Here is a 14,784-nt window from a genome sequence, read left to right on the forward strand (position 1 = left end):
AGAGTAGATGAGGGTGCAGTTAGTCAGGCAGTTAACCAGTTACCAGATTAAAGCCATTCTCTTTGATCAAGGTGCCCAATATTTTCCACAATATTAAAGCTAATTACCCACATCAGCTTGAGAAAAAATGATGGGAGGTAAAACTAAGCATGTTTTAAAATGTATGTTGTAGTTGTAACTACCCTAATGAAAAAAAAAATACTAAAATGTATTTGAAATACATGCATTTTGTACATTTGTTTTTACATATTTATGTGCATAATAAAAATGAATTGCAAATGTACTTTTAATATACAACTGCTATATTTAAAGTCTGGTAAATTGGACTAACAACTGTAATTTTGAGCTTAATGCTATTTAATTGTGCTGAAGTAGTGCTGAAGTCCAACTAAAGAAAGATAAACCGAAGTATATTTGATTTTGCTAAAGTGAAACTATAGCAAATATACACCAGGTACACTTTAAATATCTTGCATTTAAAGTTTGATTATATACAGAAATCCTTTTTTATTTAATAGCAATATCAAAACAAATCTTAGACATATTAAGAAATTGTTTTTGACCATTTGAGCTCAATGTTGGTGTTGAGATTTAGATTGACGTTAGAATGTTGCTAAAAAGGTTGTCAACAGTATAAAGTTACAGATGAATATCTATGAAAATCTATTTTGAAAGAATCACACTCATATACAAGTGTAGGGAGGTGGAAAGAGGTTTGTAAGTATAGCTGTACAAAAACACACTAAAAGAACATACTTTTACTCGCCCCTTCCTGTAGGCTGGAGTGTCAAACACCCCATCCTTTTTTTACAGAAACCAAAAAAACTTGGTGAGAAAACTATTTTTGGTGCGAACCGAGAGTCTAATTTTTGTTAGTCATCTCCTCCGACATAATTATTATTATGATGGGTGGAAACCTGGTTGAATGTGTGATACTGCCACTTATTATCAGCTAGATACTGACAGTCAAGTACTTATGACGTGTAGTATAAACATGATATTCAGTATAGCAGATGAAAAACAACATGCAAACAAGAATAGTGTGTCCAAATTAATAAAACAGAAGATTCTGAATAATGGACACTTTTATAGACACTCTACTGTCGCATGAAGCAAAGCGAGAGGATTTGTGAATTGCAGTGAAGCGACACAAATAACACTGGTAGGTCACGTGACAATGACAACATAACAATTGTAGTTCATCTGGACTACATTCATACCTACTATAAAGAAAATGCTTTTATAACAGCTGTAAAGTTATTAAAAGAAGTACCTGCAATTTTGGACACAGCCATGCAATGCTAAAACAAAGTATTTTAGCAGGCAGCATAATTAAAATCTCTGCTTTCTGGAACACATACGATGCCTTCAAATCCTGACTGCATAGGTAGTTTACTACATTTTGGAACAGAGTGTTTGTGGTTTGTCGGTGGGTTAAAGAGAAAAAGGGAGTGCGATATAAGATGGTGTAATAGAGTGTAGTTGTGTGTGAAAAGAACTCCATGGTTGATGGTCCCTCTGGAGGGCATGCTCCGCTGCAGCAGTTTAAGGTTTGGATGAATAAGTACCTGTCCCAGAAGACAAACGGATATGATTTTAGCCATGTCCGGAGAACCATGTGCCCTGGGCAGCAATATAGTAATGAAGCCTTAGAGATCCTTTCCCCTCCTCCCCGCCTTAAATGTGTGTAGAGCTTGACCAGTGACTCCGCAGATAGTCTCCTCGGACATTTGATTAGCTGGTCCCTGAGCAAGAGATCTTTCAGAGAGAACAAAGTGTTCCTAAATTGCTTTGGCTTTTTAAGATGACTTGGACAGAAGAGAGTTCATTGGTAAACTGATTGTGCCTCTTTGGTATCTCTTATTTTTCTGGACTAGTGCTGGCAGAAGTCACCAAAAAAAAAAAAAATTCTATTTGCAATCCAAGGTTTCTCTCTCTCTGTGAAGTATCTTCTGCCTTAACTGAAGTTATTTTAGACGACTTCATAAATTGATGCGATTTAGAAATAAATTTAACAGCTTTTTGACCTAAGTGGATTTTAACTGCAACTTCACAAAAATAATATGCATTGTTAATTTGGATAGTTTGTTTTTTTCTTTATACACACACACACACAAAAAAAGCATACGTGCACACTGCAAAAGACAATTTGGTGTAGAAACCATTTTCACTCAGAAATTGCTAAGGAACACAGAGCTGAGAATAATCGAAAGAGTCTTTATTAATCCAACACGGGGGTAAATCCAACATGGAGAACAGGAGGAAGACACACTTAATTGAATGGTAGACCCAAACAAAACTGAACAGAAAGGACATGGACTTTTAAAGGCAGGACAATGAGGAAAAGACAGGTGCAGGGAATCAACTAATAATCAGACTAAACAAGTACAGGAAACAGACCAAATAAGGCAAAACAGGAACTGAAACACATGTCAAAACAGGTCCAATCCTGACTTGTCACCCTCCTCCCAGAAGGTGCGTCATCACACCGTAGGCAACAACAGGAGGAGACATAGGAGGGAGCTTGGGAGGAAGACAAAGCCCCAGGAGGTTGCCAGCAGACAGAGACCACGGAGGGAGGAGCCAGGGAGGATACAATGGAGGGATGAGCCAGGAGGAGCTTGGAGCAGGAAGAGCATAACAGGCCCCAGGCCACAGCCATTACAGCGGCCCAAGGTGGAGCCAACGGTGGAAGGAGCCATAGAGGAGGAATGCCCGTGACTCCAGGGGGCCGCCCAATGGCGGTGGAGCAGGTGGAGGAGGAGCCCGAGGTGGAGCTGGAGAGCCAATGAGCCAGGGGATTGCCGAGGATCTGACTGAGGCAGAGATCAAGAGATCCACGGCGAAGCCAGAGAGATTGAGGACCAAGGTGGAGCTGGTGGGAGGAGGGAGTCCAACAGAGCTGGTGGGACGAAGGGACTACGGACAGCCAGTGGAGAGGAGTCCAGAAGCAATGTCGGGTCGACCTCCCAACCAAGGCAGAACCAGATGGACGAGGTAGCATGGTGAAGCTGATGGGTTGATGGTTGACGGTGTAGGCGAAGGATCTAAGAGCCAAGGTGGAGACGCTGGGACTATGAGCCGAGGTGGAGTCCGGGCCTCGGAGGCTGGAGGTGGAGGTGAGGGAGACTCAGACTACGGCGACTCTGGATGATGGTAGTCCCTAGGGGCTCGCACCGCATATATTGTGCACTGAGGGTGAGCAGAAGGGCTGCCAGATGGTGCAAGCGGTGGAGGAGGCAGGAGCTGGTGGGAGGGTGGATATTATAGAGGAGTGGGGACTGGAGGACACTTTCTAGGAGTGGGCACTGGAGGATCGGAACCCCTCTCGGCTGGAAAAGGAAACCAAGAACGAAGTAGGGCTGGAAAGGACCAGCGGAGAGAAAGAGGAGAGTGGGCAGTTCAATTTCCAGTTCCCAGTCAATCAGATCCCCTCCCCATTTTGGCACCAGCCATGCTCCAAACTTGGCTCATCTGCAATGCAGGGAGCAGAGCTAAAGGCAGGATAATGAGGAACAGACAGGTGCAGTGAATCAACTACCAATCAGACTAAACAAGGACAGGAAACGGACCAAATAAGAAAAAACAGGAACTGAAACAGGTCGAATCCTGACACAAAGAAGCTACTGCTCGTGACAATAAATTAAACATGAGATTTTGAATCTTGAAGACTGAAATAGTATTTTTGTTTTATATATATATATATATACAAATATCTGTTCTATTCACTTCATTTTTTTTTTACATTGCAGCTGAAGACAGTAGTAGTGATTCCAAGTAAATGTAAATTATTTTTATATATAATATGACGTGTACAATTTGTAAAAGTCAAGATGTAATTTGCATTCCTGTTCTGAATGTAGATTATGCAGGTAAGTAATAGAGACGTGTGTTCAACATAATGTGTTGTCTCACTGCTTAAGGTGAAGTCTCTGACCTCTAATACAATTACCACCTTCCATAAATTCAGTCTGAATAGCTGTGGTGTAGCACTTATAATATTAGAATAACCTGTCCAGCACTTTGCCACACCAGGATAAGGTTAATTTAATGTGCTGCGAGTCCAAATGAGATGATTTCATGGTTAACAGAAACGTGGATGAAAAAGATAAAGGAAATTGCGTCACTCTTTTGATGAGATAATTAATAATGATTAAGGCCAATGACCCTATTATCCTCTTAAAATAAACAAGCGCCCTCTGTATTACAGAATGGGTCAGATGTAAGAATATATTATTGTGCATTTCCACTTTTTCTTATTGATGACCAACATTCCTTAATATAGTTTTCAAAATATACAGCTGTCTTGAAGCAACATGCTGGCCCAAGCTGGTCTTTTCATAAGGAACATCCTCTATCTCTCTCTCTCTTCGTCTGCCTGTTTCTCTCTCTGCAAGATGAACTGTGACATGAAGATTTGTTTTAGCCCCCATTGTCGCTCGCTAGGGTCATAAAGCCTAGTGGAAACATTAAACACAGTAGAGAGGATGCAGCTAGTGGGAGATTCACAGCGTGAGAGCTCACTCAATCAGCGCTCAGCTGCGGGCCTCAGATCCGGTCCTTTTGATTCTGCTCACAGTTCCTACTGGGCCACATATGACTGTGTCACTCAGAGCATCTATCTGGCTCTGGAATTTGATTTAAAGAACTCCCATCAGACAAAAACAGTGCCGGTTCCCTCTAATCAGTAATCAGTAGACCGAACCGGAAACTGGCATGCATTGACTTGTGCCAAGCTTTTGAGTGACTTAAGTCTCAGCCAGGGGTGGACATATGCTAATCAAGCCCAGCACCAATTGATTTCTCTGTTAGATACATTAAACGGAGGTAGAAGTAAACTGAAGACTAGTAGTAGTTTGGGACTTTTCTTACCCCTCTTTACTGTTCCCAATTAGAAGGGGGTTTCAAACTTCTTGAGGCCAAGGACCTCCAAATATGTTGAAATGTTGATTGTTTTTACTGTATTTTTGATCATATAAATGCAGCCTTGTTGAGAGTGGGAGACTTTATATATATATATATATATATATATATATATATATATATATATATATATATATATATATATATGCAGATTTGCACAGTTTTCAGCCAATATTTAGAAGAATCACACAAAAACTTTTCAGATGGAAATCATGGGGTCAAAGTTTGGCTAGTTAGCATAGGTTCATATCACAGGTGACAGTTAAATATACTGTATGTACTTCACATACATTGTAAGTTGAATTAAAGGATATGGCAAAAGATTACTTTAACCATAATTTTCCACAAGATGATGGAGAGCAGATTAATCAGAGTGTTTTGTGTGAAAGTTATTATTTTAAAGTTGAGCACAGTAGCATATGCTGGAAATGCTTAGAGTTCAAACTGAGATTCTCTGACAGGGAAAGTGAGGGCAGAGTCTGTATAATAATGGAGACGCTAATACTGATTGTAATTACATGTGTATTTTTTGACAGATGAAAAGGGCCACATTGGTGCGTTACCGCTGTGCTGTGTGTCTGTTTGTATTAATCTCCCTCACTATAACCTCTCGTTAAAGCAGAATAAAACTAAGCAGGCTCCTCATCTTTGAATGGGAGCTCTGTAATGTCCCGACTTCATAAAGTCGTAGCTAAAAAATAGCAAGCATTGTACATTAACACGCCATTGACTTCCACAGCCCCATCCTGCAATATCTTATCCATGTAACGTTCCCGTAAACGGCTCCTACCCAGATGCCACTCCAGCACAGGGACCGTATCGGGCCCCCTATGTGTCCTCAGCTATAAACACAAGCTGCTGTCTGCTGGAGCCCTGCCCTCCGCACTAGCAGGGGAACCCAATAAGAGATTTCCAGCAGAACCGCAGCCATAGATTTGCTTTAAATTGGATCCAGTGCACAGATGGGGGCACCGGTGCTTTTGACCCTCCTCCGGCGTGCTGTGAATGTCGTCCTTGTCTTACCTTTTTAGTTGCATCGAGTGACAGAGTTTCAGTGGAGGTGCAGGCGGCGATGACCCTGCTAATTAAGTCAAGAGCCAAACCATTGTGATTCGAGTTTTCTTGTGTCCTGAAAGTTAAAAACAGTGGATTTCAGTTAAATGGTACTTCAAAAGAAAATTTAACAGCATTGTTGGGATGTAATTAACACTACTAACTTTACATTTACTACTACATTTTTCAGCAGTGTGATAGCAGTTCAGTTATTTTCTTAACAGTGTAGCGTTTCCAGTAACAAGGTACTTTATCCAGATGGTGTAGCACTGTACGTTGTGGTTTTAATGTCTGACCTGAGGAAAATCACAGTTCCTGTACTTTGTAGTATGCTTTTGGTTATGCAAATGTATCTGTTCAAGTTTTATTTGAATTGGCATTATTTTTTAATTAAAATCTCATGATTCAAATGTTTGTGATTTAAATTATATAAAGGACAGTTTTAATTTTTTCACATTGTGTGTTACATTTTTTGTAACATTTTAACTTCAGTTTGGATAGCTACTGTTTTTTAGTAGCTTGTATTGTAACCCACTACTTTTTCAGGACATTTGATTGGTTTAAGTTTTGTATGAACATTATTTTAAGGGGGGGGGGGATGCTATTTCATGCATACTGAGTTTTTTACACTGTTAAAGAGTTGGATTCCCATGCTAAACATGGACAAAGTTTCAAAAATTAAGTTGTACGTTTGAAGGAGTATTTTTGTTCCCAAAATACTCCTTCCGGTTTGTCACAAGTTTCGGAAAGTTTTTTTCGAGTATGGCACTGTGTGACGTTAGATGGAGCAGAATTTCCTTATATGGGTCCTAAAGGCACTTCTGCCGGAAAAGCGCGCCCTCCCGTATAGCGAGGCTGAGCACAGACATTTCACTGATCAGAGCGATTCACTGATCAGAGCGAGAGCGTCGCGAAAAGTCACAAAAGAAGTGTGTTTTTGGTTGCCAGTGCAAGACAACCCTGCACAGATTATCAAAAAAAAAAACAGCATTAAGGGACAAGTGGATGGAGTTTATTTTTAAAGAGCATCAACGGAGTTGTGCAAGTGTTTGTGTTTGTTCCCTGCATTTTGAAGATGCTTGTTTTACAAACAAGGCCCAGTTTGACGACGGATTTGCGTATCGTTTATTTCTTAAGGATGATGCAATCCCAACGATCGTGTGTTGGAACCGCAGGCGGTGAGTAAAACTGCTTAAAATATCTCTGCCTCCTTGTTGGTGGGTCCCCTCCCATGCCGGAGACCTGGGTTCGAGCCCCGCTCGGAGCGAGTCGTTGCTGCTGCTGCTCTCGTTCCGCTTCAGCCTCGGGATCTGATTCTGGATCATAAATAAACGGCTGAATCTGATTGTAAGCCATGGTTTGTTTTGGATGATGGTTTTTCCCTCACGATAATGTCACAGCTTCCACCTGCTCTCAATGCAAAAGCTTACTCGCGCTCGTGATTCTTTAGCTCCGCCCACACGCCACGCTTACAGACTATCTTTCTCTTATGAATATAATAAAACTAAAGACTTTTTGGAGTTATGAAGGATGCAGTACTACTCTATATGTACTCAAGATTAACAGGATATTGAGTGAAAACGAGCATTTCACCCCCCAATCCCCCCCCCAAATGAATTAGCTTAAGTAACACAAGTTTGACATAAATGCATTTTCGGTTCAATAAAAGTTCATAAATGCACTATTTTAAGTCAATAGACCTAAAAAGCACATATATATATATATATATATATATATATATATATATATATATATATATATATATATATGTGTGTGTGTGTGTGTGTGTGTGTGTATGTATATATAGTATATATGCTTTATAGAGAGAAAGAGATAATTTTGAGTTAATAAACTAAACTGTAAAACACAATACGTTTACATAAACATAATTTCACAAAATTATCTTAAAATTAAAATTAAAATTTATAAATTATAATAAAGATTTTTCAATTAGGAAAGATCAAGTTCTGTAGCCTAAAAAATGTCATCTGAAAATAACTGATGTTTCAATGAACGTATTTTGCAAAATAGCCGTCTGTACCCTTATGGAAAATCCTGTTTGAAATAATAGGTGTGTTTAGTTGTTTTCTAGCTGGTTAGCTGATCCAAGCTGGTAATTGATCTTACCAGGTTCCAAATAACAACCATATTGACCATCTGGTGTCTGTTTTTGCGGATGCAAGATGATCTACTGTGGCTAATGACTAAGGTGGACTAGCTCATGCTATTAGCTTAAGATAAATTTTTCGGTCATTTCATGTTGTTTTTCTGCTTTATTTATGCATCTAAAACATAAGCATGATATGAAATCTTCTTTTAGCAGCTCATAACTGAAAGGCTACCTACAGTAAAGACATTTTCCTTCGATGCTTTTCTGGATGCACACATCTCTGTCACAGTCAGTCTCACCTTCAACAACCCCCACCTTAATTCCCCCTGGTTCCCTCACCCCAGTCCCATCTTTCAGGGATGCTTTGATCCTACATTCTCAACGCCTCCCCGCTCCGGTGGAAATGGTTTGATGTAGGGAAAGGCCGCCTGCGCAGAGGGATGAGTGTGCAGGAACTCTTCCTCTGTGAAATGCATCTTTTATGTAGCGCAGCCCTGAGACAGCACTTCTGCCTCGCCACACCGCAGTGATAAATGTTCTACCCAGGTTTCTGCTGCCGCCCACTCCTGAGCGCTGTTAGCACACATGCTAATGCGTTCCTGTGCTTCACGGTTGTCCCAGTAATGATGAACGTGAAAACAAAATGGTTGATATTGCCAGGCTTAAGGGGAGGTTATATTCCGTCTAAAAGTTGGTACTCCCGCTGATAATGATTTATTTTCTGATATTTCTTAATAAATAAAATGATGTGTTTTATTTATTTATTTTTAAGGCAAATGGGTAGTCATTATAATTTAACATTTAATATGCACTTATTTCACTTTTCTTTGTTTATCATAGCAGCAGTTATGGACCATATCTTTATCTTTAAACAACTGTAAATTTAAATGAATGTACAACAAGTGTCACATAACTCATTTTAATAAATGTCACATTTGGCTTGATCATTGTTTAGTGTGAAATAACTCTCTCTAATTTCGCTGTCATGACCTCTGGCAGACTCCACTGTCTGTTTGAATGAGCGCTGTGATTGAATGCTCTGTAACTGCTTGTGTCCTTTCAGCATTTCTGAGCAGCAGGAGAAACTACTCTTATCTTACATGACTATTTGCTAACAAGGTTTGTTTGCTTCAAAGGTTGCTTTATACATTAATTTGCAATTTTTTATGCTAAAGAAATAGTCAATCTTTTTTTATTGATCTGTACTTTTTATTTTACTTTACCTTTTAATATATTGCTATATTAAGTAAATCTGAAGGTGCAATTACTGACACTTAAATTGTATTTATTTATTTTTATTTATTTTTGTTAATTGTTTTTTTTTTTTTCATTTTTATTATTATTATTATTATTTTTCAGTGTAGATAATGGTTTGTTAAAAAAATTGTACCTTAAAATTAAAAGTAAAACTGTAATTTTGTGAAATTACTATTTAAAATACTGTAATTGTTTAAAAAAAAATTATTCATATTTGTGATGGCAAAGCTATATTTTTAGCAGCCATTACTCCAGTCTTTCTTCATCACATGATCCTTCAGAAATCATGCTGATTTGGTGCTTGAAAAAACATTTATTTTTCTTCTTTCTTCTTCTTATTGTTATTATTAATGTTGAAAACATCTGATTAATTTAGTGTGTTCTAGCTGGATAAGAGGGAAAATCTTACTGACTCCAAACTTGTGAACTGTAGTGTATGTTTAAAATCATGTATAGCCACAGGACATGAAGACTATAGTAGAATAGACATTATTTCATTCCACATGGTGCAGGTCCCATCATGGGGAAAGCCATGTTGAGGTCACATGACCAGCCTATCACTTCTTACTTTTTTTCAGTAACCTGCAGATTAAATAATCTTAATATTGCATTTCTACAATTGCATTGGTAAAAAATAATAAAAAATAATCTGTAAGCATGTTTTTAAATCCAAGACAGTCACAAAAAAATCTTGTCAAAAGTCTTGTGCCTTTAATAAACACACACACACACACACACACACACACACACACACACACACACATATATATATATATATATATATATATATATATATATATATATATATATATATATATAAATTGCGACAGGTCACATAAAAAAAAAGAATGTAGTTTGAATTATATTGTCTGTTATTGTTCAGATATCCGGGGCATAGAGAACTTCCTGGACCAGACGTCTCAGCAGGGGATGGATGTGTCTCTCCAGAAGGTGGAATCCAATATTAACATGATGATCACTGGAATGTTCCGCACCATGAGGGTGGAAGAGCTGCATCGCTACAGGGACACACTGAGGCGTGCTGTGCTGTTCATGAGTCCCGCCACAGCAAAGGCCTTCATTACTGAGGTACATTCACAAACACACACACACACACACACACACTGGATGTGGATGTATGGATGTATGAATACATATCACACACCAGCGCCATAAATGTTCACACTTACATTTCATACAAATGGCTGCTGTTACACTAATAGATTTCTTTGCACTGCACAGATGCAAGTAGTGGCCTTCAAATCCAGCCAGCGGGCTTTTAACGCAAGACCTTCGATCTGTCAGTCCAACCGGCATTTAACTAGTTCACATTATGTTGATCTGTGAGGCTCACAGCTCCAGGCAGGAAATGATGTCATGGTAAATTAAATATTTTCAGTGCTTTTATGGCAGCTTAAATACAGCAAGTGTCAATTCATTCACTTCGACAAAGTCACTTTTTTGTACCATAGTGCAAAGCTTTAGCTTTTTCCATTTTGGCCTGAGTCCCTTTCTTCCTATGGGTCATAGTAATTCATTCTGATTGAAAAATGTCACTTGTTTTAATTGGCAATATTTGTAAGGAAGCCATTAAATGGCTTTGCTCTCTCTCTGATAACTCTCTCTGGGAATTAAACCATGAAGTATTGCTTAATCTCACATGCTATTCTCATTCGCCTTTAATTAAAAATATCCTGTGAAAAGCAATCAAAATCCAATTTTGGTTGAACGTGGAATAGGACAGGAACCATCAGTAGTGTTTGAGACTGCAGGCAGCTGTAATGACTCTTGGGTCTGGGGATGATAAGTTGATCAGGGGGAGCTCAGAGTCTTAAAGATACACTCTTCAGCCGGGGAATCATTGCAGAAAAATTTAAAGCAGCTTATTGTTTTTGTTATTGGATTTGACTGGGAAAACTTTTTTTAGCGGTACGCTCGGCTACCTTTTGAGAAAAAATTATTTTGCAAGAACACATTAACAACCATGTGTTGCTCAGACATGTATTTTGAAAGGAGGCCACTCAGACATCATACCAATTCCCATCATATTAGAATCTAAACCTGAATTGATAATTGGTAAGTGATCTGATTTTAGTGACCTCTCAGCTTGCTTAAATTAATGTCCGAGTTCTTTATAGTTGCTTATATAATTTTTTTAAACTTTTTTTTTTACATAAAAATATATTAAATATATGCTCCATCATGCTCTTATACTACGGAAGTTCTAAGCGGCAATGCATTATATATTTTTTTTTCCTTTTTGTTTTCTCATTATAACGAATACATTTTCTCGTTATCTCGACATAACGAAAGTCGTTTTCTCGTTATAACGACTTATTTTTCTCGTTATCTCGACATAACGAAGTTTGTTTTTTCGTTATAATGACTTATTTTTCTCGTTTTCTCGACATAACGAAAGTTTGTTTTCTCGTTATAACGACATGACAGTTTTACTGTTGCTATAGTATCGAACTCAACTTTGACAGGCATCTGATGGACAACCATACAGGCGCTCTTACTGTAGCCTATATTTCAGCAAATTTAGCTTCGCCTAGATAATAACGTCTACAATACTGTATATAAATAAAGGCTGATCAATCACTGTTGATTTTTCCAGAGACAGTACAATGAACTTTTTGTTTTTGTAATTAACATGTTTAAATGGCAACACCTTGGTTTTGATAAGCAGTTATTTTATGACACAGAACGCATTGGTGAAACTCATGCATCTAGCAGGAACTTAATACACAAAATATTCATATTGATTCAAGCATTTAACATTTATGAATTAATTAAATGTCAGTAATGAAGACTGCACAAATTATAGCGATCACGAGGAAGGTCCGCGTACAGTAAAGTGGATGGTGTACAACACCCCATCAGTTATATTCAGGTCTATAGTGCCACCTGCTGGCGCAGTTTTGTAACTTCTTAGAGAAACTTCGAACTTCGTTATGTCGAGGAAAACAAACTTTATTATGTCGAGAAAATGAGAAAATTAAGTCGTTATAACGAGAAAACGAACTTCGTCATGTCGAGATAACGAGAAAATTAAGTCGTTATAACGAGAAAACAAGAAGAAAAAATATTATAATGCATGGCCGCTTAGAACTTCCGTACTTATACTGACCAACGTTACATTTATTTTATCAGAAGTAGAGTGAAGGGTGTAAATATATTAATTTATATTTATAATTATATTCTGCCTTTATTGGGACAGGACAGAGCTGACAGGATTATATATATATATATATATATATATATATATATATATATATATATATATATATATATATATATAATTTATTATTCTAGTGGCAAAGCTGAATTTTTAACAGCCATAACCCCAGTCTTCAGTGTCACATGATCTGTCAGAAATGTCTGATGTGCTGCTTTAATGCTCAAGAAACATTTATTACTTTTATTATTATGTTAAACTGTGTTGCTTAATATTCCTTCCTGTCTAATTTGATCAATTTAATGCAGTCTTGCTGAATAACAGTATTAATTCTGTAAAAATATAGAGTATATAGTATGTGCGTAAATAAAAAACATAATAATAATAATAATAATAATAATATTAATAATAATAATAATAATAATAATAATAATAATAATAATAATAATAATAAAATCATTCTTTGTAAACACTGCAGTGTGCATTAAAAGTAAACATTACAAAATAAATAAATAATGAATCAGTAGACATTTGTAGTCTCAGTCCTGGGCTTTGATTGCATGCAGTGAGTGTGTTCAGGTTTTCCAGCACCACAGCAGGGAAGACTATTAAACATCTGTTGTGAGCATTCATTACTGGTTCTTGGAACTAAAGCTGCAGTGTTTTGTTTTGTTCAGGAACTGTCACATAAAAGCAGCGTATCTGGCTTATCTTAGTCTTTTGTCTGCACTATAAAGCTGATTTAAAGGCCAGTTCATTGTTCAAGAGACATTCTGTGTATAGTTAGAGACAAATTGCTCCTATTAGAAGTCAGGCTTCAGCATGCAGCTGCTTCTCAGGTGTTTTATGGTCAATTGTGAACATATTTTACCAGGGCTGGTATTTAATAATGACGAAATAAAGAATCACATTAGTTGGGGGACTGTGATTTACCAAATGTGGTTAGTTTGAAACAACCTTCAGAAGTTTATTAAAAAATCATCAGAAAAGGCTTTGACTATATTGTGTAAGTCTCCAGTGTGCAATGCTAGACTTTGATGAGTCACATTTATTGAAATAATTGATGCTCTCTTATTCTTATTGTCGAAGTCTAACAAAGTCTATTACAACCTCAGACTAACTTAACTATGTGTGAATCTGTGCACCGGATTCTGTGCACCACCCATAGAGCCCCATTAAACAGCCGATGGTACATACACGTGTCAAGATTAATGTTCACTGATGGCTTTAAACACATCATTGTGGGTCCTGCTCACACACTTTATGAAAGCAGCATGAGCTTTGTTTGCATTTGGGAAACATTTGATTGTTTATGGACATTGGATAATTATGTAACAGCAATAATGTATGCAATTTACCTTCAACCTTGTTGCATCTATTCAGCAAGTGGACAAGCACAGCAAATCATTTATGGATCCTGTCCAGCATCGACATAGACAAAGCTCAGATGTATTAGGGAGCTATGGTACATGTCAGAGGAAGATTGGGATTGAAGTGATGAAGTCAGATTACGAATGGTCTTTCTTGGGCGAAGGGTCCCAGGCCAGGCATTTAATAGGAGGAGATCAGCCTCAATGTGGACTGACAGAAGACATGATGGAGCGTGTCAGTGAGGCGAGAGGTGAGGACGTGTCTCAACCAGCCACCTGTCTGTGTGATGTGTGTATGGTGAACAGTCAGAGACACATGTCCATCACACTTACACTGACAAGCTGTCAAACTATGGAGGGAAACCATCCAATCCAATAGACAATTAAGGTTAGTGTTTTGAGGAAACATGATGGGTTTGAGTAGCTTTTTCTATCAATTAGGGTCATTATGGTTGACAACTAGTTAAACTAGATGCTGGCAGTCAAGTAGTTTACTACTTTATTTAGTTTAATACTTAATTTTTACAAAATTATTGTATTTATTATAGAAGTTAAACTAATAAAATGGTACAATTATGATGTACAATTAAAAAAGACGTGAAAATTTTTTTCTTTTTTTGCTTCTTTTAGTTTTCATTTAGTAGCTTTAGTACTTCATTTAAGTTTTTAGCTTATTTCAAAATATCTTATTAGTTTAATTGTGTGTCTGTAAATAGATTAACAACATTAACACAACATTTCCCCAAAATCGATTTATCGGAGATACAAGAATTATGACTTGGGAGCAGGGAGATACGAGTTTACGCTGTCATTGATAAGAATGGTACAGACACAGACGTCACTGCTGCCTGCAGTGTTCATCAAAGTCTGCGGTCACATTGAGCCTTTTGACA

At 37.6% G+C, this 14,784-nt stretch overlaps 1 protein-coding gene across 4 annotated transcripts in view; it reads left to right on the forward strand.

The window, feature by feature from the left end:
* The window catches only part of LOC127963998 (glutamate receptor ionotropic, delta-2-like), a 409,530-nt gene that overhangs the window by 215,820 nt on the left and 178,926 nt on the right, over window positions 1-14,784 (forward strand). For all 4 annotated transcript variants that reach the window (XR_008154973.1, XR_008154974.1, XM_052564133.1 and 1 more), the window contains exon 4: window positions 10,227-10,432. Coding sequence is in view for 2 of the 4 variants with exons in the window: in XM_052564133.1 (XP_052420093.1) it covers window positions 10,227-10,432 (206 nt within the window). In the remaining 2 variants the exon portion in view is untranslated. The remainder of the gene's footprint in view (window positions 1-10,226; window positions 10,433-14,784) is intronic.

Source organism: Carassius gibelio, chromosome B8 (genome assembly GCF_023724105.1).
Source record: "Carassius gibelio isolate Cgi1373 ecotype wild population from Czech Republic chromosome B8, carGib1.2-hapl.c, whole genome shotgun sequence".
Classification (NCBI taxonomy): Eukaryota; Metazoa; Chordata; class Actinopteri; order Cypriniformes; family Cyprinidae; genus Carassius; species Carassius gibelio.